General features: G+C 39.7%; 1 protein-coding gene across 12 annotated transcripts in view; it reads right to left on the reverse strand.

Annotated features, from left to right (window-relative positions):
• The window catches only part of DGKI (diacylglycerol kinase iota), a 423,828-nt gene that overhangs the window by 222,036 nt on the left and 176,205 nt on the right, over window positions 1-25,587 (reverse strand). For all 12 annotated transcript variants that reach the window (XR_011438274.1, XR_011438273.1, XM_070265910.1 and 9 more), the window contains exons 4-6: window positions 20,599-20,673; window positions 19,224-19,280; window positions 11,176-11,241 (exon numbers count right to left, since the gene is read on the reverse strand). Coding sequence is in view for 10 of the 12 variants with exons in the window: in XM_070265910.1 (XP_070122011.1) it covers window positions 11,176-11,241; window positions 19,224-19,280; window positions 20,599-20,673 (198 nt within the window). In the remaining 2 variants the exon portion in view is untranslated. The remainder of the gene's footprint in view (window positions 1-11,175; window positions 11,242-19,223; window positions 19,281-20,598; window positions 20,674-25,587) is intronic.

Raw genomic sequence — 25,587 nt, forward strand, 5'->3', positions numbered from 1 at the left:
TAGTGAGATGGGTTTAATTATATTCCACAACTTTATTCTTTTATATTTCCATTTTTTTGCCCACTTTGCCAACTTTTTTTTTGCTGTTTTGTTATTCCCAACCCACCAAGTAGAATGCCTACCACTATTTCACGTACAGCATCTGAATTTTACTTTCACTACAAAACGTAAAAAAGTCTTCCAAGATCACCTCATTTCACCGTGATCTCTCCTCCTAAACAATAGGCCTTACTACCTTACTCTCCTTGGTATTAATGAACAGCTGCCCTAAGATCCTGGTTATTTTATGTGCACATGTATTATCTTTCTAACAGAATTATAAGCTCTTTGAGAGAAGTCCTTGTAATATTTCTTAATAGGTCTCCACAACTTAGCATAGTTCTTTGAACATCATAGGCATGACATGAATATTTTCTGATTAATTGAATAAGAAAGTCATCCGATTACAGATTGATCCAATTACAAACTTAATGCTATCTCAAATTCCTAACCGAAACCACCCTTTCCCTGCACCCTCCTCCAACCCCCATGGACACAGAAAACATGATAGGATTCTAATCTTCATTTTTAAGTCTGTGATATTGACATGCTGCATGGCTGAAAATCAATGTGATAGAATTGGTGGCATGACAGCAGCAGTAGCAACAACTAGAAATCTGCTGAATGTTGCTGTATCAAACGTCCTAGTAAACAGTCTTAAATGCTATTACCCAGCTACTATTCCATCAATTCATACATCATGATTGTATATCAAAATGAAGCTGATGGAGAGATGGCACAGCTGAGAACAGTTCTCGGATCAATCGTTTAACCTTTCCGATTTCTCCCTTCACTTGAAAATGGGAATCAAAATACAAACCTCACCTACACCACTGAGTAGTTATAAGCATCAAACGAGGCAAGGTATTTGAAAAGTTCTTTATAATACTGTATAAATGAAGGAGTAATTTTATTGCTAAGATCTATCAACTGGAACCTCATCCACCATCTTGCTGACAAAGTCTTACAGTGTCTAACGTGACAAGCAATACTCTATTCGATGGTACTGAGTGAGTGTATTAGCCCACCCTTCTGCTCAATACTGGCCTTCTGGCTTCAGGGAGAAACAGACACTGTAGTCCTGACAGCCAGGCTGATACCATAAACAGACAACAAGTCCAGCCACAACTGGGGCGCTGGGCACTGTGCTGATGCAGAATTGTGGTGGGTCCCTTGGAAATGAGCCCAGTGGTAATCAGCTCTGCGCTTTGTTTTGGATTCTAGTCTGGCAGAGTCACAGCAGCCATGGCTTCAGGGTTATCGTCTGACATTGAGACAGAAATAGAACCACATCAGAGCCTTCATGGACCAAGTTCCCACAGACCACCTGCAATGGGGAGATTTTGACTGGGATCTCAGCACAGCAAAAAGAGCCAGATTCCTAATTACCCAATTTTAAATGCTGGCCCAAATCTGATATTATGGCACTGACAGATGCCCTGACTGAATTTCAACCGACTCTGTGATTAAGGGCTATTTTGTTCATCATTATCAAAGAAGAAAATAGGAATGTGAGGTCAGATGCTCTGCATCTAACTGACTTGAGAATTATAAATACCAAGAACCTTGAGGAATAAGGTCACTTTTTTTTTGGTTGAGTTTTTTAATCAAGTTCCGTCCTTGGAATAAAGTTTAAACACTTATTACGAGCAGTTAAAGCTTTGTTGTCTCTTTTTCTTCCGCAATCTAGGGCATACACCGAAGGAACTCAGTTTTATGGCCTTGGCAGCAACCAGAAAAAAGGGCTTTACTTGAAACAAACTGAAATTATTTCATTGTTTACGTATTTAACTGAAGTTTGAGTGAGGGAATCTCCTGACCTGATTCCCTTTTTGATTTGACCTAACATAAGAGTCGATACCGCTCTTGCCTCCAAAACTTTAAACAACAACAAAATACACCTCTCCACATCCAATCGCACGTTCAAGGCTCACGAAGTATTGCAAAAAGGCAAACCCAAAGGAATTAAAAATAAGACTAAATCAATATTATCTTAAAACAAAGAGCTTCGAACATTTTTGCTCAAATACTCCCTATCCTATTTGAAAACTATGTACACTCTTTTACATATTTTATATTTAATATCTAAAATGTTCATCATAGGTTTAATTAGATGCAAAGTTCATTATTTCTAGCAAAATGAAAGCGAACTTTTAAAATAAAACTGTTATACCACTCTTGTAAATGTATCCAATGGGAAATAAATACCACAGCGATTTGAAATTCACTAAAGTAAAAGGAAATTTCCCCAGTGAGAGCAGAACTTTGCTAGACGATCTCAAACTGGTTGTGCTGTTTCAGTGCAACAGCTTTCAAGCCGCTGAAGCTGAGAAACTGTGCCAGATGAGCATCTCAGCAGCTGAAGCTGATAAATAACTACAACCTTTGAGTGACCCAGGGGCAGACTCATACCAGCTTAATTGAAAACTTTTTTCTAACCAAAAAAAAATGGCACTTATTTGACCTTTGAGCGAACCACATGCAGGATCACACAAATCTAATTGAAAACTTTTTTCTGACTAAAATGGCCCCAGTTTTAACCATATATCTCAGACTATGGACCAATTCTGTCCTACTCAGAGTGCACCTTTCAATCTTTAAGTAGCAAAGCCACCATGACTTTTTTCCCTCAACGAACTATTCAGTTTTCCACTGGTATGTGTACCCTTGCCTCGCAATGTGAATCACTGCATATGAGGCTAGTTTTGTAATATGGCTTTTCTTGGTTTTATCACACTCTAAAAATGGCAGCACTACTATCCTAGTCTGTGCATGATTAGGGTTTATTTACTCATTGAAATCCTAATTTACTTGAACTTCCTAAGTTTGCTATACTGATTTTACTGGTCTTAAGCTAAAATTTTTTATAAACATTCAAGATTTTCAAAATGTAAACATATGTGGTCATCTAAATTGAATTATAATAGTGTCTTTATAAATGGAATTACAGTAAGCAATATCTTTATAGCTTCTGACAGTGCTGCAAATTATGTGAAGCTACAGATACTTTATTTGAATTATCTTTGAAAAATCTAAATTCTTGTCTATTGGTGTAATTATATTTTATGGCATTGATTAAAGGCTCTGAAAATTTATCAGTGCCCTTATTGTCCATAATATGCTATCGCTTCAGGATAATCACTGACTTATACACATAGATTGACATTTTGTTATTTTTCAATAGAGCATTCTGCATTCCTCCACTCTAATGTTGGTAATTACAATACATTAATCAGAGCCAATCAGCCTTATTATCCTCAGACAGTTTCTGTTTTTTCCATTAATCGATCTGAAAGCCCCTGCTACAAGCTACAGATCATAAATTGAATCTCCTGAGGGGGAAAAAAAACAAAATTTGGGGCACAGGATACTCAGTAGTACACATTACAAATGTGTCAGACTGTATGAAGAGCCTAAAACAAGATATCCAGAACTTTTCCATTGCAGAGGCAGACGACTCTATGGAAGTAGACAGCTTCACCTGGGACCTTGGAATTAAGGTATAATTAGAATTAAGCCTAAAACAATGGCTACTGATTTATATTTTAATTTACATGTTAGCTATTTTAACTATGATGTTAACATTTCATATTTTTATGAACATCTTGATTCTGGGACAAAAATGCTTTATACAGATACTTAGTGTTCTAGTCAATATGACCCAAACTGCATACAAAACTTGAACTGTTGGGTTTCTATCTTTGTTCTAGAATATCAGGGAAGTTCCTTAAAGGAAAGTCTTTTCATAATGATGCAACCAGCTACAATTATGATAATGATCATCCATGAAAATTAATTTCCAGCTCTGATTGACCCATAAATGACAACCTTACCAATAAAAATTATAATTTTAGTGCTGATAATATTCACCAAGCTGGTTTTTTGGAAAAATTGTTTTTAACAAAAACAGCTTTTTTAAAAGATAAGATTGATGTTACCACACGTACCAACAGCAAATCATTCCAGCTTTTCAGAGAAGTCACATAATCTATAATATTGCTGATGATACGACATTCCAGGAAACAATTGGCTGTACTCTTTACCCTTAACTAATTGAGGGAAATGCTCCTCTGCTGATAGAACTATCTACATTTTCTTTTTGTGTAAACTGAGACTATTTTTGCTGTAACAGCCCCCAGACAGCTGAGAAAGAGAATTACAAAATTTATGAAAGTTACTCAGATTTTGTCCCTCCAGGCTTCATGAATTTATGTCATAGTAATATCATCATATAACGTATGCCTTGGAGAAAGAAAGGATTCTGCTATCTAGAAATAGTTTTGACCTCACTTTGGGGTTTTTAACAGTCAACTGATGAGTTTTCCAGCTGTGCCTAATATAGCAACTCTAGCATGCCTATTTCCATGAGATTTTGGTGGCTCCTTCCTCTATCACAGCAATTCTGCCATTTCTACTTAACATGGACTGCTTTTTGGTCAAGTTTACAAATGCCATCCTAGGGTTACATCTACTGTTCCTGCTAGTATCTCAAATGACCTAATATCCTTTTCACACCAATGTGCCCATCCAGGAAAGTGTAGAGGCTTCTAAAGGAGAAAAAGGACTACATCTCAAAAGATCTAGCTACAGGACCTAACCAATATATACCAGCAGGAATGGGAAAGTGTGTATGAGACTGGGTCCTGAGGGTACATGACAAAAGGAGGCAGGACTTAAAGTTGGATAAAGCAGAATTTCTCAAGAGTAAACTTTTACAGTCTTGAGCCAGCACTTTTAACTCTTCTGAATTTTATCCAAATGTACCACAAAGGGGCCTGAACCATATGAACACTCTGCAGAAAACCACTTGGTCCACCCTATCAATGGCATCATGTTAAAGTGGATGAGCAAGAAATGGCAAGTACATTGGAAGTCTTGGTAAAACAGAAGGTGGGGGGACAAGTCCTATGAAGAATCAGAGGTCCTACACATCAGTGAAGCTTCAAGGGTTCAGTGGTCCAGGGCATGCTAGAATATTCTGTCTAATCTAAAGGACAAATTATTACATTTTTGACTGCTAAGAATGAAGCACAGCACTTTGCAGGCCTCTTTGAGCTCTGGAGGCAGCATAGTCCACTCCTGGGGATATTGCCCCAATTCCCTTATTGGACAATATTAATTGCTGCCAGCTTAGAGTGGAGCCCAGAGCACAAAAGTGCTCTGCAGCAAGTCCAGTCTGCAATGAAAGTAGAGCCCATCCCTTGGGCCGTACAACCCAGCAGACCCCATGCTATTAGAGGTACTGGGGAGGAGAAAAGATGCCCTGTGGAGTTTATGACAAGCACCAATAAGAGAATCACAACATAGACACTAGGATTCTGAAAACAAAAGTGTGCTATCTGCAGGAAAGAACTGAATATTTTCAAAAAACAGCTCCTGGCATGTTATTATGCTCCGGTGGAGGAATACCTGACCACAAATTACCAGGTGGTCATAAGCTGGGTTCTGTGAGATCACGAGTTCATAAGGTTGGGTAGGCCCAGCTGCAATCATTGTTACATTCAAGTGGGAACATCTGGGATCTGGCGTGAAAAGCATCAAAGTGCACAAGATACATGAGTAGATAGTCCAGACTCCCTATATCACCCACTCTTATAGTAACAGGCCTCTCACTCATCTCATTCCTCTAGTTGATAGGAGTGTTGGAGGTTGATGGCTCTCAAAGGAGGCACCTTTCCATCTTTAGGAATTGCCCTAAGCCTAAAAGAGTCACCTTGGCCAAGGACAGCGCACATCCAATGATTGGTGAAGGCAGGGTAACTTTGAGGGGCTATTCCAGCTCCTTATGGGATTGGCTGCAGCCTTTGTTGTGGTTCCACTGCAGTTCAACTCCTCCCTCTGCACAATCCTAGTGCCTACACTTCTGAAGAAAGAGCAATGGGGACCAGAGTGACCAGAGAATCACATCAGCTGTAATTACTAGGACACTGACCACGCCAAAGACCAGGGGAGCAGTGGCAGTAGAAACAGCTCTACACGTGAGAACTGAGTGACTTAGCCACCTGGGCACTGCAGCAGGGAGCACTGCTTCTGAGCCCTTAATCCCCATCTCCCCGCTTTTTTGAAAAGAAACCACTTTTGGGGCCAGCCGAATGGTTAAGTTTGCGCACTCCACTTCGGCAGCCCAGGGTTTCACCGGTTTGGATTCTGAGCATGGACATGGCACCACTCATCAAGCCATGCTGAGGCAGCGTCCCACATGCCACAACTAGAAGGACCCACAACTAAAAATATACAACTATGTACTGGGGGGCTTTGGGGAGAAAAAGGAAAAATAAAATTTTTTTTAAAAACCCACTTTATTGAGGAATGACTGATATACAAAAAGCTGTACATATTTAATGTGTACAACCTGATGAGTTTCAAGATAAGTATACACTTGTGAAACTATCACCATAATCTATGCCATAAACAGATCCATCACCTCCAAAAGTTATCTCCTGTCCTCCTTATTTAAATTGCTTTTTGTGATAAGAACACAACATAACATCTACCCTCTTAGCAAAATTAAGTATATAATACAGTATTGTTAACTACAGGCACTGTAGTGCTGTACAGTATCTAGAGGACTCATTCATCTTGCATAACTGACACTTCACACCCTTTGACTAATACCTCCCCATTCCCCCTTCCTAGGATGAATCTGGACATTATTCTCAGCGAAATAAGCCAGGCACAGAAGGACAAATACTACATGATATCACTTATGCAAGGAATCTGAAATAGTCAAAGCACAGAAGCAGAGAGTAGAATGGTGGTTGCCCTTGTCTCCTTTCTTGATACTCAGCCAAGGACAGAAGGAAAAGTCAGGCTTCCGGCAGCTATGTTGGCAGGGGCTCCATGGAGAGGTAGAATCTCTTTGCCCTTGTTGTATTACCCCCTCTACACCTCCTCAATGGTCCTCCTGAGGCTAACAGCAGAACTCTCCTTTGTTATAGCTGGACAAACACACGGACAGGCAAATAACCAAACCTGTCTAACCAGTGCATGGATCCTCATCCTTGAACTTCCATGTCTTGTCCCTAACCTTGCAGGGTCTCTTGAAAGCTGACCCCCAGGGCACATATATTTTCAGATCAGCAGAGAATGGTGCTTTAAGTTGATAAGGAAACATCCTCAAAAGCTCAATATTTTCCATTATTTTTAGACTCTGTACTCTTCTTTCACAACTCATATAATATCTCAACTGTACCCTCATGGAATGTTTTTAATCATTTTGTGATTTTTGCAATACAAAAATGCTATTAAGTATACTTTGTTTAGATGCATATGTTTTAAATATTAAAATATTTAAAGTTGACCATAAGGTCATTTTAAATTAGTTTTTAACAACAATCATTAGAATAAAGAGTAGTTTTGGCATTTTCCCATTTAATTAATGCAATATGCTGTTTAATTTACTTAAACTAATTACATATGAAAGTCCATATGATTTATGGACAAATAATTCATGATGTCGTGGCATGTTTGGTTAGGAAACTGGAAGGTATCACAAATGTAGGACAAAGTTTAACTATGTGTTATTGTATTAAAAACTGCTTTCAAGATTTGCTGTTTGAAATTTCAGAAATGTTGAGTTTCAAAAAGCTAACTCTAGGGCCAGCCCAGTGGCATAGTGGTTAAGTTTGCGTGCTCTGCTTTGGCGGTCCAGGGTTCACAGGTTCAGATTCCAGCAGCGGATCTACACAGCTCTTGAGGCCATGCTATGGCAGCATCCCACATACAAAGTAGAGGAGACTAGAACAGATGATAGCTCAAGGCCAATCTTTCTCATACACAAAAAAAGTTAACTCATTTATTTTTATAACTTTACATATGTTTATAAATGAAGAAACAAGAGATAAAGTTTCAAATTGTGATTTACAAGCATATTTCCACAATTGGTACACTGCTGAGTTTGCATGCTTGGTTCCTTCAAAAAGGAAAGTCAAATTAGTTATAATCATGACTATACTTTTTCTCAACATATTGATGAATTAGAGTACTAAGGATAACTCAGTGTTGAGTGAATTTGGATTGAATGAATGCAGTATGTAGACGTATGTGGTGAAGATCACTAAGAGGTACATTTGCAGAATAAGTATGCATCCTGCCTTTACCCATTGATTGAATACAGCTTTACATTAAACAATATGTGGCAGATTAAACCCACTGCCCCTGCAGATCCACTCTCTATCTTTCTCTACCTTACACCCCCTTGTAAAAAGTTGACTTTTATGGATTGCCTCGAAAGTATCCTTCATGCTCTGGTTTCTACTGGGTTTGGCCACCAGAGATTAAAGGTGAGTGATATTGGGATATTTATTCCTCAAGACAGTAGGTCACCTCAGCCTGGCTAAGCCTCCTGACTAAAGGTTATAAGTCCTTTGAAGAGGTCCTCTCCATCTCCTTGCCTCTTCTGACTTGGCTGGACCATAGTTCCCTGCTCTTACTAGTCTCAGAGTTCTTCAGTATCACTTGCAGTTTCTCCACACTCTGTCCACACATGTTAAATATTCTCTTTATTAAAAACTCATCAAATCATATAATTTGAGTGTGAGTGTGCCATCTCTTTTCCGCCTGGACCCTGACTCTTACATAATGTTGGACTATGAATAAAACTATGTAATTCTCATAAACATCTCAGCCTGTAGTAGTCAGCAAATGTTACAGCAACTGGGCAACTGAATCCTGAGCTCTTTCGTCTGATATTCATTAAATGCCACACACACTCAGCCAAAGACATATTCAAAGCTTGAGAGAAAATCAGTCCAAATATTTACTTTATTCTTGATTTTTAAAAGTAGAAATTGAAACCACAAACACTCTTTAACCGTAAACACTCCTTAACAACTACAAAAGTTTGCAAACCACCAGTTCTAAAAAAAAACGTTTTGCCAAGTGAAGTATTTTTCACCCCATCCCAATGGGAAAATTATGGAATAATGTGTATAGGGATGTGTGTGTGTGTGTGGGGGGGGGGGTGGTTTAGAAATCTCTGGATACATAAGAATGTACAACCCTACTGATGAAAATTATGCATAGCAGCAAAGTTTGAAATGAATTTTCAATCACTTAATCTGTGAATAGAAACTGAGCCACTAGTTTTCCTCTAATCCAAGGCAGGAACCAGGAGTTAAAGAAGAGTCATTTATCATACAGCAAGGAGACATGCGTCTAAGACTATATCATGCCATAATTGCTTGAGGCTCTGAGAACTCATAAGTAGCTAGATTATAAACACAGGAAATGAATATAATTGTACATGATTATGAGAATGTTATGTGAAGAATTGGGATCACTGACTTTCTTGCTGATAGCTGTGACAAGCACAGAGCTGTGAGCATTCCAAGATGGCTGCCTGAGAACACTGGGCAGGAAAGGAGACATGGTCGCAGCAACTCAGAGTATAGGAAGTCCAGTTCTTCCCATTCAGTTGACGACGCCAATAGAAGACAGGGCCAGAGGAGGAAATGTAATAGACGCTAGGGAATACTTATCACAATATATGTAATGTTTATTGATTTTCTTTTAATAAAATTCCTCCAACTCTTTTATGGCTCAAAAGTTGTGAGGGAGGTGCCAGCTACTGTTCTCCAGTGAATATATTTTTCCAAAGTGAAGAACCTGTTCATCTAGATCCTTCCCACCCTTCACATCTCTGCCCTCAAAATTAGCTGTGCCTCTCTGTTTCTTCTCTCTTACATACACACACACATGCGCGCGTGCACACACACACACACAAACACACATTATAATGGGGAAGTTGTAGATAGTCTACAGTCCACTAAGTAAGAGAAAATCCATAAGCCCCAAGGCAATACCAGAAAGGGAAGGGTAGATGAACCCAATGAAGGAAGGTCATGTGAGAGTCGAGGGCTGACCTCCTTTTTCCCGGCAAAGTAAAATGGTGGGTATGACTCTTTCTACTCTCCCTTCCTCCTCATCTCCTTGTTTTTACCTCCTCCCCCTTTCAACCTATTTCATCTGTCCTCTTTACAGGCTAGAAAGGAACCAGCTGAGAGTCACTGGTTTGAACTGGAGGAGATAACCAGTTATAACAGATGGCCATATCCTTGAGGCTAAGGTGTGTAGCCTTTCAAAGAAAAACTTGGTAACCAATGGCTACAGTATGATTTTTTTTTCCAGGCACTGGGAAAAACAGAAAAATTAATGAGACTTTTTCCAGGTCTCTCTCACCCTCAACACCTCTACCTCAGGCAGCCAGTATTTCCTTGTATCCCTCTGTTGTCAAAAATGCTATACTGCTCAACTCACCCCAGTGCTTGACTGAAAGGAAACTCATGAGTAAAGAAAGAAATTAAGAATTAATTGATAAGGAATATATGCTCTCAAATTATCTCACTCTCTAGCAAATCAAAACTTCCCTTTACTGAGCCCAGCTTATTGGTGATATCATTAAAAGAAAAATCTTTGTAGTGTGATTCATCACCAGTTTAACCTTCCCAGAAGATCCTTTCATTCCTAAAGTAGACCTCTGTACACTGAAAAAAGCCATAACCCAAATCCGTTGGGGTCAATAACACGGAATCTATGGAATTCCACAGCACGCAGCTATCAGATCCCCATCTCACTTTTCCCAGCAGCCCCACACCCCAAGGGGCCTGTAACCAGTCATACTAAGATAGAGACGAGACAAAAATAACCACAGAGGAGAAAAGCATCTCTTTCCAGGAAGTGGATAATGCCCTAGGAGAGCGACACATTTCCTACTTCTGTGCTGTTCTTCTACAGAGTTCTGCTCATCCATGATAATATATCAACGGAAGCGGTGTTGTTCAACAACCCATTGATCTTCTATTGGTGATCAAAGAATATGATAGGCCAGTAGGCCTCAGGAGGGGGTTTTAACAAGATAGGAAGTGTTGTTATTTCAACTATCAACAATGAAATCCTCCTTAAACGTGCATCCATCTGTCTTAAAATGTGCTAATTCCTTGTCTTAAGACCACTGCCTCTTGCAGTGAGTTCTACAACAAAAATGCCTCTTAAGGAAAGGGAAGCTAGAGAAATAAAGCCTTTCGGAAGGGAAGTGACGTACTGAGCTCTAGACTCGGGTGGCAGGACTCATCTACCTCAGGTGCCTGCAAAGGCCTGGGAAGCCTCCTGTGATGGCCATGGGGTTTGGAGCCTTACCTTACCACACTGCTTACATTTCCCCTCCTGTCGACGCCTGTGCACCCAGTGATGACGCACAAAATTCTGTGGGAAGACGAAAGTAAATGAATATGTTTAAATTTGCAAACCCCAATATTAGTTTTTAAAATGACTTAAGAATACAGATTTCCATAAAGCATAATCCAAGCCCATATTAGCACACAAATGTGTATGGATGATTTAACAATAAACATGAATCCACTTGGAAAAATAAAGCTAACTCTCCATCTCCAGCGATCTTTCAGATTTGTAGAAACCATTTATCTTGTCCTCCCTTTGTGTCTTCCTCGTGGCAAATGGCCATATCAAAATTGCCGTTACTCCGCTTTCTTCTTAGTAAACACTGTGCAGATGTGTGAGCATGCCAGAGGACCTTATACTGGAAGGAAACTGAGGCAGGTAAAAGAAGTATCCTTAGAGAACTGAAAAGATGAGGGGAGAAGCTAAAACAACAATGTCCAATTTTTTAAAAAAATATGTATTTAATGCTTTTCATACGTCAGGCAGGCACTGTACTAAATATTCAAGCTAGAAAGAACCTAAAGAAATTAAGTTCTCTGAAAGAAATGAATCTCCTGAACCAGGACATAGATGGTGAGAATTTTCACTAGCAAAAGTGAAGGAAGAGAAAAGCTAAAGGAGAGAGTTGATAAAGATAAGAGATGTGGGTATGTCATGAAGTTTTTGCAGTAATAGTGTATTTAAACTGTCCTTGGGTGCTCTGAACTAGACCAGCTTTCAAGGTCTATTCTTGTCTCGGGCTGTAGGAAACACAGAAAGTCCTTTTCTTCCCAAATAGATAATGTCTCCTAAGGCACAGAGTCAAGGAGCATCCATCACTACTGCTGTTAGGATACAGTATAAGAAGAAAAGTTGTCTTCAGGCTTAATGGTGCAGGAGAACCCTCACAACTTACACACAATCCATCTCTCTTAGGCCAATACACCTAAAATACTTGCTACTTCTTTTTCTCCTGCCCTTTTCTTAGAAAACGTACTTTACCTGAGATTAACATGCCTATTGTCAGGCCACAATCCACACTTTCCCTTTAAAAGGTCCTTTAATACACATTCAGTCAACTACTAAATGCCTACTTATCTGCCAGGCACTGTTCTAAGTGTACAGGTACATAGGAAATAGATCAGTGTCGAGAAAAAAAAAATGTTAGCAAGACATGAAATTCAGAATGACAAAATCACCTCTAACAAGCGTTAGCATTATCAATCCCAAAATGCCACCTCTATTTCTCTTCATAATGTCAAATCAATTTAAATTAAAACTAAACAAAGATCCTGGATGAATAATAATGGCCTTTTAACTATAATAAGATATAAAGAAGCATAATGGTCCAAGTAATCAGTCTAATTTTTGTCTTTTCTCATTGCATCAGTTTAATAAAACAAGGACACGATTTTTAAATTGGTCTCAAAAAGAATGTAATAATAATAGTTAACATTTGTTGAGTACTAACCGTGTACCAGGCACTTTTTTAAATGCTTTACATGTAATAATTTTAATTTTGAGAGAATTTTCATGAGTAGAGGTGCTGTTCAATTGATATGTATCAGTAAATCCCATGAGTTGTTAAAGATATTGAAATATTTCTATATTGGTTGGTAAATTGCAGTTTAGTGCCCCTACTATCCCCCAGCTCCTCCCTGACTGCCTTAGCACCCACCCCACTCCACCCCCTCAACACTGGAGACCATTTCTACTTCCTCACTATTAAGCAACTAGAATGTTAATTTTTGGCGTAACAGGTTTCCAGGATTCTGTCCCAATGAGCTCTCTTTTGAAAACAAATCATGTTGCCTGGGCAATACCATTGGGTTCCCCCAGCTAACTCAGAAGACTGGGCTGCACCCAACTGATGGTGGTCATCTACGCAAGCTTAAATATCAACATAGACAATTCTGGGTCCCATGGCTGTCTGTGGCTTTCAGGACAGTGGTAGCAAGTTCAGGAGCCTGCCCAATTATCAGTGTCCATACCATCATTTCAGTGCAAAAATTCTACTGAGGATGAAGGTATTGGTTCCTCCACCTCTCTACTTCACAGGTGAGGCTGACCTCGTCATCTTTGCACCCACTAGAGTGATAAGAGCTTTAACCCACTGCCTGTTTAGGAATAAGGGCTGGGGAAGACTGGAGGCAGCTATCAATTGTCCTATATCCCAATTCATATTATTGTAGGACATATTATCAGAAGGTTTTACTTGAATTATCATTATCGTACTCATTTTACAGATTACAAAACTAAGGTACAGAGCAGTTACTTCAAACAGAAGGGTCTGAGCAAGGATTCAAAGACAGGCAGGCTGTCAGCAGAGCCCATGCTCTTACACTAATGCCTCTCCTCTGCTTTGAAAGCTCAGGTTCAAGCTCCTTCAATAAATGATTTCAATGGCTGTCAGTAGTGGAAATACAGAAAATATAAAAAAGTCAGACAGTATTATAAGAGAGAAATTTACTATAATTACTGTTAGTTTAGCAGAAGCTGAGGACAAATGAGCAGTATCATTGATGGTAAGAGAAATTCTCTGCTTATGGAGATTATAAATCACCTAATGACTATCAATTAAGGAGGGAAACATTGGGAGAATTTGATGCAATTACCTATGTGAAATCATGGCTGACTCATGGGATTATTTAGCTAGTGACAGCTCTAATCAAAAGATTAAACCAACAATTTCCAGAAAGTAACAATTATTTAGAAATTATGACTGACTTATGAATCATTCGTGCTGTAACATATACTCTTTGGTAAGCAGATTTATAATACCATATAGTTTAGTTTATTTAGGGAAGAAAAGAGAAGATTTTTAAATTGTTGATTTAAATATTAATATTTATGACTCTGCAAATTGTTAAACATTTTTAATATCATCCTTCCCAGGAAATACTAGGTAGGAAATTAAGGCATAGATAAAGTAACTTAAACAAAAGCACTAATATAGAAGAAACCAAGTAACTGCCTCCAATCTATAGCTCTCTAATTTGAGATGCCAATCATCCTCTACTCAAGGTCTTCTTTGCCCCAGTATAAATTTATTTTACCACTACTTAAACAGTTTAACAAAGTAAACATCCATTAAATGTGTGTTGAATTGAATGGAATTCTCAACCTAATTTCTTTGACGATTAAATCATGTAGTCACCCTTTTGGAAGATCATCAATTGCCTTTATCAATCAGGGGGGAAAATATATCTAAGGAATCACTGCTGTTTTCTAATCCTATTTCCCAAGCACTTTAATTTTTCACACTATTTCCTTTTGACTATTAATATCTCCTAAGTTTGCTGAACTGAAATTAGACTCAGGACTCTTACACTGCAAATATGAAGAGCAAAACAAAGCTTCTAAGACCGTAGCATCTTTTTATTGTTCACCAATAATCTCTGAATTATTCATATACTATCTTCAAGAACTGGGTAAGGAAAGGGCTATTACTCATGAGTGTTAAAAACCTCAGTGATACATTATTTCAGCGTTCATATTCAGTATTGTTAGCAGAACTATAATTGCTCAATTATTTTCAAACAGCCATTTCAATTCATAATATTATTCATAGAGCTCTTGAAAGGATCTTAGAAATTACAGACCAATCCATACAGCTTATGTCTAAGAACACTGAGGTTCAGAAAGATTAAACTTAGAGAAATCCAACCAACATTCATTTAAAAAACTTCCAAGTGTCAGACACTCCACAGAGCACAGGGTGCGGTGATTAACAATCCGGGCTCTAGATCTCAGCTCTAGAGACACCACCAGGTAGAAAACAGGCAGAGATGTCATTCGAACCTAGGTCAAACTAATTCTAAAGTGATTGTTCTTTTATTTAGATTAAGTAAACTACCTAAAGTCTCAATTAAAAATCTCAAATGGGCCATTGTCATAAGTTTCATCTTGAAACTGCTGTCTTGGACCAAGAGTTCTTAGACATTTGGGAGAAATTAATCCCTTTATAAATGCGTTCAGTCAACATATATTCATTGCTTGCATCCTCTGTGTCCTAGTACAATGCCTTTGGGACAAATTCCAAGAGTGACCTCCCAAAGCTTACACAACAAGAGGACAACAACAAACAAGCAAATGAATAATGCCCATAAATAATTACAAAATACGAAGTGCTCTCAAGGGGCAGAACAGGGCACTTTGATAAAGAACAATGTACAACCTATTTAGAGGTGGCCATCAAGGAAGACCTCTGAAGGGATGATATTTGAGCTGAGGTAACTATAAGAAAAAGCAAGCCATGCAAAGAGATTTCCAGGACAGCAATAAAATACACAAGTATCTAAAGGTGGGGAATATCTTGACGCGTGCCTCAAGAATTAAGGGTCCATGTGGCAGCCAGATGGGTGTGGAGAGGTAGGCTGGAGCCAAAATACGAATGAAGGACTTCTGACTTATCATGCCAAGACAAGGGGTGTGGTTTTTCTCTAAATGCGATGGAAATCGCTGGAGAACAACATAATCCAACTTTGATTTTAAAAGATCACCCTTAAATCATGGTGGATTGAAGGGGAAAATAAAGGAATCACAGAGAAGCTACTGCAGTGGTCAAAGGGGAGAGATCATGGTGTCTTAGTATAAGGCACTGACAATGGAAATGGAGATAAACAGATGGTTGAAGATATATTTTGTAAACAAAATTGATAGGTCTGGCAAATGAATTAGATGTGGGGAGTATATGAGAGAAGGAATCGATACGACCCCCCTCCCTCAGTTTTCTTGATTGAGGAGCTGGATCAATAGCCATCTCATTATCTGAGGTGCAAAAGAACTGGAAAAAAATAGTGTTATGGTGATAGAAATAGTGAGTTCAGTTTTTAATGCGTCATATTTGAAATGACTGTGATACATTCAATGAGCATGTCAAATGGAACTTCAAGAATAAGTGTGGACTAGGAATGTAAAGTCAGGAGTTGTCAGCCTAGACATGATATTTAAAGCCATGAGACTGGATGAGCTCTCCCAACAAGAGTATGCAGAGAGAGAACATGGCTAAGTACCAAGCCCAGAGGAATATGTAGAAATCAGAGGGAAGCAATGAAAAAGAGTGAGAAGGACTATCCAGTGAAATAAGAGGAAAATGAGCAAAGATGTCAAGACAGGAAAGCATTTCAAGAAGGATAGAACATTGAATATTTTGAATACATTTGAAAGACTGAATAAGAAAAGAACAGAAAAATATCTAATGGATTTGGCATCAGGGTGATGTTGGCAACGTTGACAAAAAGCAATTTCAGTGAATTGATAGAGTAGAAATCAGATCAGAACAGGTTAAAATGACTAGGAGGTGACATACTGAAAACAATTTATGTAGATAGCACTTTCCAAAAGTTTAGCAATGAACGCAAAACTGAGAATCAGAGCAGCACTTAAGACACAGTTGGCAGTTAAGGAATATTTTTGTTTGTTTAAGACAGGAGATAATAGAGCATGTTTACGGTGATGAAAATAATCTAGAAGGGGGGTGGAGTTGAAAATGTAGGAAAAGAAGAAATATCAAGTTCTAGATAAGATCACAACAGAAGGTGTCCAAACCATTTATGGAGGATCCAGCTTCATAGATTAGAAGTGATACAGCTACTGAACTCAAAAAAAAAAAAAAAAAAAAAACAGAAAACTTTACAGTAGTAAAATGAGCATGCAATTACAATTATCTATCCAGAGAGAGAGATCAAATGACAGGGAGTTAAAAGTAGACATATGGATCCCCTGGTAGGAAATTCATAACTCCATCTTAAAACACAAAACTAGTCCATCTATTTTCCTAAATGAAATTTCTCCTTCATTTGAGCTATCACTGAGTTGTTTTCTGGCCAATGCTATAGCGCACTTGGGTGGCATCGAGGGTACCCACAACCCTATCATTTTTCTTAGACTTCCCTCACCCTATGTACGACTTATAATCTTCCTATTGCTGTCAGAATGGACAAGCACACTGGGAGAGGACAACCGAGGGGGACAACTATTTTTCCTCTCTCAGCAACCTCCACTCCAAGCATATTGTCTTTCCATTTTTTCTCCCAATCTCCTTTTATCGGTCAGTAACAATGAGAGCATTCTTTTTCACAGTGTCCTTTTTCATTAACTGTCACTAAAAAGTCAGTGATCCTCTTTGTATGCAGACATCTATTCCTCTTCTACCCCTTCATGTATTCTCATGGCTTTAATTACTATCCTGGTATTCTCATGATTCACAAATGTCTTACCTGTAGCTCAATCTTCCTCACAAACTCCAAACTCATATACCCCCTCGGCTTTCTGTTGGGCATCTCCAATCAGGGGCCTCAAGGACACCTCAAACTTGAGATGAGTTTACAACTAAACTCATCATCTCCCCACTCCATCCTCAAATCAACTCATTTTCCAACATCTAATTGGTTTCCAGGGCAGAAGCCTGGTTTATTTTGGGATCTTCTGTCTTTGTGTCCAAAATCCAATCAAGGACTACATCCTGTCAATTTTATTGCCTTCAAATTCATATCTACCAATTTTCTCCATCCCCAGTGTTACTCTTAGTTCAGATCACTATCTCTTGCTTAGATTACTAGAATAGCTCCTTAAATTTTCTCCATTCCTCCAATATTGCTACTCCTGAACTACATGCTATTCCCTCCACCCTGTAGCCAGACTAATATATTCTGCTTAAAACAGTTTAATGCCCCACCCCCACCGACTGTGATGAGAAAACACTCAACTTGTAGCCTGGCTTACAAGGAGCCTCAGGGAGTAGCTCCTGCCCATCTCATGGATCTCATGTCTTACTCATTACATTCTCTTATGTCACTTTTGTGCTTGTGTGCATGTGTTCTTTCTGTCTAGAAGGCTCTCACTCACCTCCTAACTCCTCCCAACCTTCACTTAGATGACTCCCTGGAGTCTCAGTTAGTTGCTACCTCTTCCAAGAAGCCCTTCCTCTGACCTCTTCCCTCTCTCCGATTCACCACTACACAGGGCTAGTTTGAGGAGTACATGAGCTGGGAGAGTTTCCAAGGAGGTAAATCTCTACATGGAAATGAAAGTAATCTCACTGGGAATGTAAATGGAATGGAGAAAGTATACTTTCCAAAAGTTATCTTTACCACACTTGTTCTTATGGAGAGAACCATATATGATGCTAACAGCTGGGCAGGCTCAACTCTATTCTAAGGAGGATGGGTTCTGTTAATTGCAGGCTTTTATTTTGCCAATTGGGAAGGGCAATTTGGGGCCTGGAGCTACCCAGGCTAACCCAGGAGGGCTGAGATCCTCTCCTGACCATCTCAACCTCTAACTTTTCCTACACTGGGCTTGGTCTCCCCAAAATAAAAGCTGAACAAACAAATATGTCTGAGTGCTCTCCTCCTGTCTGTCCTCCTGTCATGACCTCTGCTTACCACAAACAGAGCCGCAACTGCTCTTCACTGTAACTTCCTGTTTACCTGTCTGTCTTCTGTAAGGTCAGGGGCTGAGCACTAAATGTAATTTTATATATATGTGTCTGTGTATTTATTTATTATTTTTATTTTTTGTTTGTTCATTTGTTTATTTAGCAGATGAAAATATTGAGATTTAGAGAAATTAGGTGTGATGCCCAAAATCAGACAGCATTAGAGCTGATTTTGAAACCAGACGTCTGACTCCAGTGTTCACAGGAATACTCAGTAACTATGCTTCCCCCTGAATAACGTCTACCCACTCAAAATTTTAAAATGGAATTAAAATGGATCTAGAGACAATAAAATGCTTTTTCTTTCTTACCTCTTCAATTCTACCACCACCCCTGCCCCTACTCTCTGGTTCATTCAGTAAGACCTTAGCTCGCCAATACCTTCCACAGTAGGAATTCCACAGGGCAGTATACACACACTGAAAAGACTGGGGGATTTTATTGGCTGTATTTGTTGATGTATTAACAAGAAACTGATGTGGAATGGAGGGAGATAGACTTTTTCAATCCCTGTGAACATCTACAAATCGAATGAATAAATGGGAAAGGAAAGGTGGTATTTGAAATAGAGCTCTGAAATACTCACTTCTCTTGGCGATCTTGAGCCCCCTTCTCGAAATGTTGGTTTACATCTGAAATTAATCTGTCATTTAAAAAGAAAAGTGCATTATATTAGGGATAAGCATCACACTAGAATGAGTTATCTGAAAAAAACCAACAATGACAGATATCGAGACTACAAAACAAAATCCCCCAAGAATAAGGATGATTTCTTCTGAAGCCATCACCTTAGATAATCTACAGAGATTCCAAGTGATTCAATATCTCCACTCCATGTCTCTTCATTCTCACAGATGAAATCAAAGTATCTTTAAACAATAATGCTCTTACACTGTAAATTTGAGAAACTGAGATAATAAAGAGTCAGAGGAAATATATGGCAGCTGAAATCATCCAGCTGTATTTCAGATATGAAAAGTAGGAAAATATAAACTTGAGAAATGATTATTTCCACACACACCAAAAATCACTTTATATTTGAGCATTCAGCACTGCCTTTCTTTCAGATGGGGAGATCTCCCAATACATTTACATCTTCTTTAGCTGCTAGATGAGGTGAAAGGAGTGCAGAAATGAAGGACATAAGTAAATGTGGTTGGGACAGCAAAAAAATATTAAGATAAAATACTAGTAGTCATTCCCACATAATATCAGCTGGCAACAACTGGTAATATGTCAGTGAAACTAAACGAATGTCACAGGGGACTCAAATATTTCCACACATAGCAGCTCAAGAGCATCGATAATGCACAGAGAACAGCACGAGGAAATGGAGCAGGAGGCGGGGAAGGAAGGAGGATGGCAGACAACCCACGGTTGGAGCCTTTCACTTCCCTAGGTGACAGATAAACGGACTACGCAGACTCCACCTCCTCTGGAGGAAAGACACCACCAGGATGTCACCACCAGCCCCACCCACACATAAATGCTGTGCAGGCAGGAGTGCTGCTCTGAGAAAGGAATGAGAGCCGGCTTCTGGCCTGGCTTTGTCCTTCGCAGCCACTTTAGGAAGAAGTAAACTCACAAAGGTCGGACATACCTAAACAAGGATTTTAAAGAGCTTATGGATTTTTTTTTCATCTTTAAGAAAAAGCATCTTGTGGAAAATCCTGTGGGTGAATAACAATTCTTAATATTGTGAAGAAAATTAGCGCATACCAGGCTTTCCTCTCTATTTCCCAAGTCAACGTAAAATGATATCAAATTATACTTCAGCAAACAATAGAGTGAATAAATCTTAAGCCTTGTCTTTCCGGTATTAATCTGGTAATAATGTTGGATGTCTAGATTTTTCAAAGGGGATTGTTTTCAAAATTTGGAAATAGAAATGGACACCTGGTCTTTTTGAAGTCCAAACACCTGCAAGGTAGCAAAACTAGCAGCAGGTGGCGCTGTCTCACCTTTTCTAGCTGTTCAATGCAGGCGGTGTGGACCACGATCTTACAGACCGCACACTTCCTCCTGAGAGCCGATTTCTACAACGTTCAATTCAAACACAAGAAAAAATGTTATCATTGTCTGTCCTGAAGAGGTCCTCGGTAGCAAAGAGAGTATATGTAAATAAAGAAAACACTGCAACTGTTTATACTACAAAGCAAACTTAAAATTTCATCTTAAACATTCAATAATACAACAAACTTCGTCAACAGTCCTTTGACCCACCAAGTATCTCCATGACTTAGGGTGGCTTAGATTTTCTCTTCAAAATATAATCATAATAGCTGACGCATATTGAGTATATATAATATGAACTAGGCTCTTTATTCTGTTATTTCTAAGTTTTATAACCCAGCAATGTAGGCATTATTACACTCTCTTTTTTTTTACATTTTTACTTTAGCAGTTAGGAGGCAGAGACAACATCTAAAGTTAGGTCGAAGTTCAAAACAAGCATTCTTTCGGGGTGGCCCCGTGGTGTAGCGGTTAAGTTTGCGTGCTCTGCTTCAGCGGCCCAGGGTAGACCAGTTTGGATCCTGGGCGTGGACCTAGTATCACTTGTCAAGCAATGATGAGGCGGCATCCCACATAAAACAGAGGAAGGTTGGCAACAGAGTTAGCTCAGGGCCAATCTTCCTCACACACACACACACACAAAAACAAGCATTCTTTCTCGACTGCCAAAGAGTCTGCATTTCAAGGGACAGTCAATTTAGGCTTCTATCCGAGGCACAAATTTATACTAATCTACTTGAGTTTCTGCCCAAATCTTCCAGAAAGCAAGAAGACAAGTCTAACTTTTACACCCAATAATAATAACAGCAGCGGCAGCAGCAACAGCAGCTAATATGATCTTAGTACTTGCTCTGCGCCAGGGGCTCTCACAAGCATTTCGCAAATAGCAACTCATTTAATTCTCATGACCCTAAGAAATAGGTACAATTCTTATTCCCATTTTACAGACGAGAAAACTGAAGTACAGTAAGTGATCTGCCTGAGGTCAGATCAATAGGGCCCACACAGCCGGGTAGTCTGGCGCCAGAGCTTATGCCTGTAAGCATTATACCATTTGGCCTCTCTGACAGTCAGTACCAGTTTAAATTCACAATGCAAATACTTTTTGAGGTTTATCTTTCCTCTAGCAATAAAAAACAAGCAGCAGGGAGAGAGAGGAATCGGTGGGATCTCGATTCATTACTGCCAGTACCACATAGAATCTAAGCTAGGCACGCTCAGGCCTCTCGACAAAGGACAGACGAGAAGGCGGATCTGCAGGAATAATTTTGGGTTTGAACACTGAGGGAAACTTATGAAAACAAAGCCAATCTGTGAAGTCGTCTCTCAAAGCATCTAAGTGTAAAGGCCCTGAGTCCCTCCCTGAAGAAAGGCGCTGGCGGAGATTGCTGGCAACCTCGCCACCTCCGATCCATGGCTGCCCCTGCTGACATCTATTTTCTGAGCCAACTGTGGCAGGAAGATGGGAAGGAATAAGGTGTTGCTGCTACCAAAGGAGGCTGGAAGGACTGCAGGCAACCACCTTGGAAGGGGCAGTATCAGGAAAGAAGCTCTCTCCTGCCTCCCCGATGGCTCTGCTCACTCAACATGGGGTATCCAGAGGGTTGTCAGACACCAACAAAGTACCCAGAACATGGCAGTACTATAGCCGCTAAGCTCGTAGTCTAGATCCCAGCCGACAGGTTTAGTTACCCTGCTTGCAGATGCTTTAATTACTCTTGGCTTTCCTCTGCCTGAGGAAAGAACATGGTCTGGAACATTAAATAAGTTTGACAATCAATTATTCTGCAAATAACAAAGGATAAGGGAAAGCAAAGCATTCTAGCTACACTACTGAAAAGTGTCTCGGGTCTACTACTAAAGGGACAGAAGGAGGGGGAAGAGTTGGAGGAGGGAGAGGAGGGCAGAAGAACAAGAACGAGAACAAAAGAACAGCAGCAGCAGCAGCAGCAGCACTCAAGGCAACAAGAATACAATTTGAATTTGCAAATTTTCAGGAGCAGAGTGCCCATAAGCAAATTATTGTTGTTCTCCTGTTTCCTCTGGGTCTCCTGGCACAGGTGGCTGCTGAAGCGCCACCTGCAGAAAATGCATGGGGTACCTGAGTCATGTGGCTAATCAGAGTCACATGGATGCTACGGAAATGAGTTGATTCCAGTCTCCTCATTATGCACAAAACCCCTGGTCGATTACACTGCAGACCAGCAAAGTAACACTCCTCATGGGAGACAACCACTGATGGGAAATGATTTAAGGATGCGTGAAAACCTCCTTCCTTACGAGTAACTCCTGCCCTGGTCTAGCTTTGTACCTGGCCCTGCGCTCTGCATTTACTTCTGCAGAGCTGCAGGGACCCCATGAGGTTCCAAAGAAGTCACTGAGGGTGGTGGGAAGAGCACCCAGCAGGCTCAGGGATCCACGTGCGCTCTCTGAAACCAGAATACCTCTCCTTTGCCTTGTTTTCCACATTGGAATTTGAACTCAGAAGCTCTTTTGTATAAAGGATCTGGGCTAGAAGTGCTTGAGAGTCACTGAGTTAAGACGTCGTTTCTCAGCTTCCTGGGACAACATGTAAATATACCAACATCATCCATCTGGAATAATCCAAGCGCAAAGTTCTACAGATGATAATAAGTGAAATAAAGTGTTTCTAAGTTACAAAACTCATTTTATTTAAACAGTACTGAATTTTAAAAGACCTTCATAAAATATAAAATTATATATTTCTGTGCCTTTTGAGGCAGGATATAAAAAAGCATAATCTGACTTTTTCTTAATAAACACTAAAACATGATACATTTCACTACAAAGAACACAGTCATTTTTCTGTTTCCTGAATCTCTGTCAGACCAGATACCCTTTCAAAGTCAATGTGCCAGTCTTTTGTTTCTCCCAATTTCCTAAATGACAGCTTCTAAATAGTTTATAGTCTGAGAAACCAGATAATTGAGGTTTATAATCATATGCAAAATTAAGTGAATAAATTCTCAACAAAGGCCTCATGTCTTTTTCCATAGTAATAAAATACACAGATTTTAGTTCCTCAACTCATGAAAACTGTTCCAGTGACTCAGTCTTAACTGCTGACTTCTTGGTTTATGACTATGTTTCAATGGGTTAAAGTGATTTGAAGTAGCTGGATAATAAGCTTCTGGGCAGAAACTGCTCAAACTATATAGAATTTTTGTGCCTGGTTATAACTTTTGTTGGCAAGATTTAAACTAAATACAAAGGTAAAACACAGAAATCTAGACATTCTAAATACTGTTAAATATTCGCTTTTTCTTAAAATTCTCTTATTTAAGCCAATGCTTCCTTTACAATGAAAGGTAATAAATCAAGAAAAGTCATTAAAATTAATGCAGCAGCTGAGTTGTTATTCTTCATATCGGGACATACTTGTTATAGAACTCAGCACAAAAATATAATTTAAAAAATAAATACAGCCTGGGACCCAAACATGCTCAAAAATTAAAATTATAAAAATTTAATAATTCATTCTCTCTATGAATTTAAAGGTCAATTATGCCTACTGCTTTAAATACCAAGCAAAGTAATCTCACTGCCCTTACTAAGGGTTTCCTGATTTGTCAAAGGAAATCCATTAATTTGTAATTGTGTGTGCGTGTGTGGCACATCTGTGAAAACTAAGATGATATAGGATATAATATAGATCATATCTCTTCATGTCATGATCAACACTTACTTAAATAATAATAACACAATGATACACTCTGCCCTAGGATAGCAGGCATAATCTAACTAGCAGACACAACAGAGATTCTAAGAGAAAACATTCAAAGCTCTGACTTGGCCCTACACGTTTCCCGTGCTGCAGACACTGCTGGTATTTGAGGCAGTGACAGCTCTTCACCAAACTTCAGCTCATATCCAGCATGGGAATAAAATCGTCACAGCCTAGACCACTGGAGCTGGGGATGGTGGCTGGAGTGGGGACAAAAGTATAAGAGGCAAGCAGTGGGAGAAAGCATATAATTGTCCCTGATACAGAGTTTATTATTTAATCTTATCCCACCCACCCACTTCCTTTGGTTGTAAGACCCAGATCCATATATACCACCAAGAAAGTTATTTTTTCCTCCTTTGAGCAAGAGATGTGATTTTTGCTAAGTAGTAATGAATATCTGGTTGTAGTTAATAGGGTTTGACAGATAGAAAGAAAAAGAGAGAGAAGGAAGGGAGTAGGGAGGGAAGGGAGGAGGAAAAGGAAACCTAGTTTCACAGGCCTACGATTTGTGAAAGAGTTGGGGCCTCCTTGCTGCCCAAGGTAACTGAAATTAAATGTCACCCATAATAGTCTGAAGTTTGACCCCAAGAAGCATGGTTCAACAAGGCTAGCTATGCCCCTTCTCAATAAGACACACACCAAACCTTATCTCTCCCTGAAGATGGGCAAACGATCCTACCTGCTTGACCATGTCTCTCCTGCTGTATTCTTAAGGACACCAACACATGCACCTCTACAAGTTCAATTACTAGAGACCAGAAGTGGAAAAGTAGGAGGAAATACTTATAGTCCTCAGGGCCAGCATGGTAACCCCTTCTTGGTCCCCCTGTCTCAGGAGAGCTCAGAGGCCAGAGCCTGCTGCTGGCCAAGCCAAGTTTGGGGCTTGCAGCATCAGTCCAGACCTGGGCTCACACACCTAATGAAGGAATCACTGCCTCCTTCCACTTAGCCTCACCCCTGCAGTGAGGCCACAGTGATAGAAGGATGAATGGCCAGGGAAGGGGCTGCAGGTAGGAACCCAACCACATTGGGAGTGGGGAAGAGGGTAGAGCAGGCACTCCGGGGAAAGGACTGGAGGAGACGCTAAGTGGAGAAAAGCTGGAAAAGGGGGGCAGATGAGGCCGGTGGGAGGGACTTACCCTCAAGCTCCCACCTAGCTGTCTTCTCCCCAGTGATTTCTCAGCCCCTT

This window comes from Equus caballus, chromosome 4 (assembly GCF_041296265.1).
Source record: "Equus caballus isolate H_3958 breed thoroughbred chromosome 4, TB-T2T, whole genome shotgun sequence".
Lineage (NCBI taxonomy): Eukaryota > Metazoa > Chordata > Mammalia > Perissodactyla > Equidae > Equus > Equus caballus.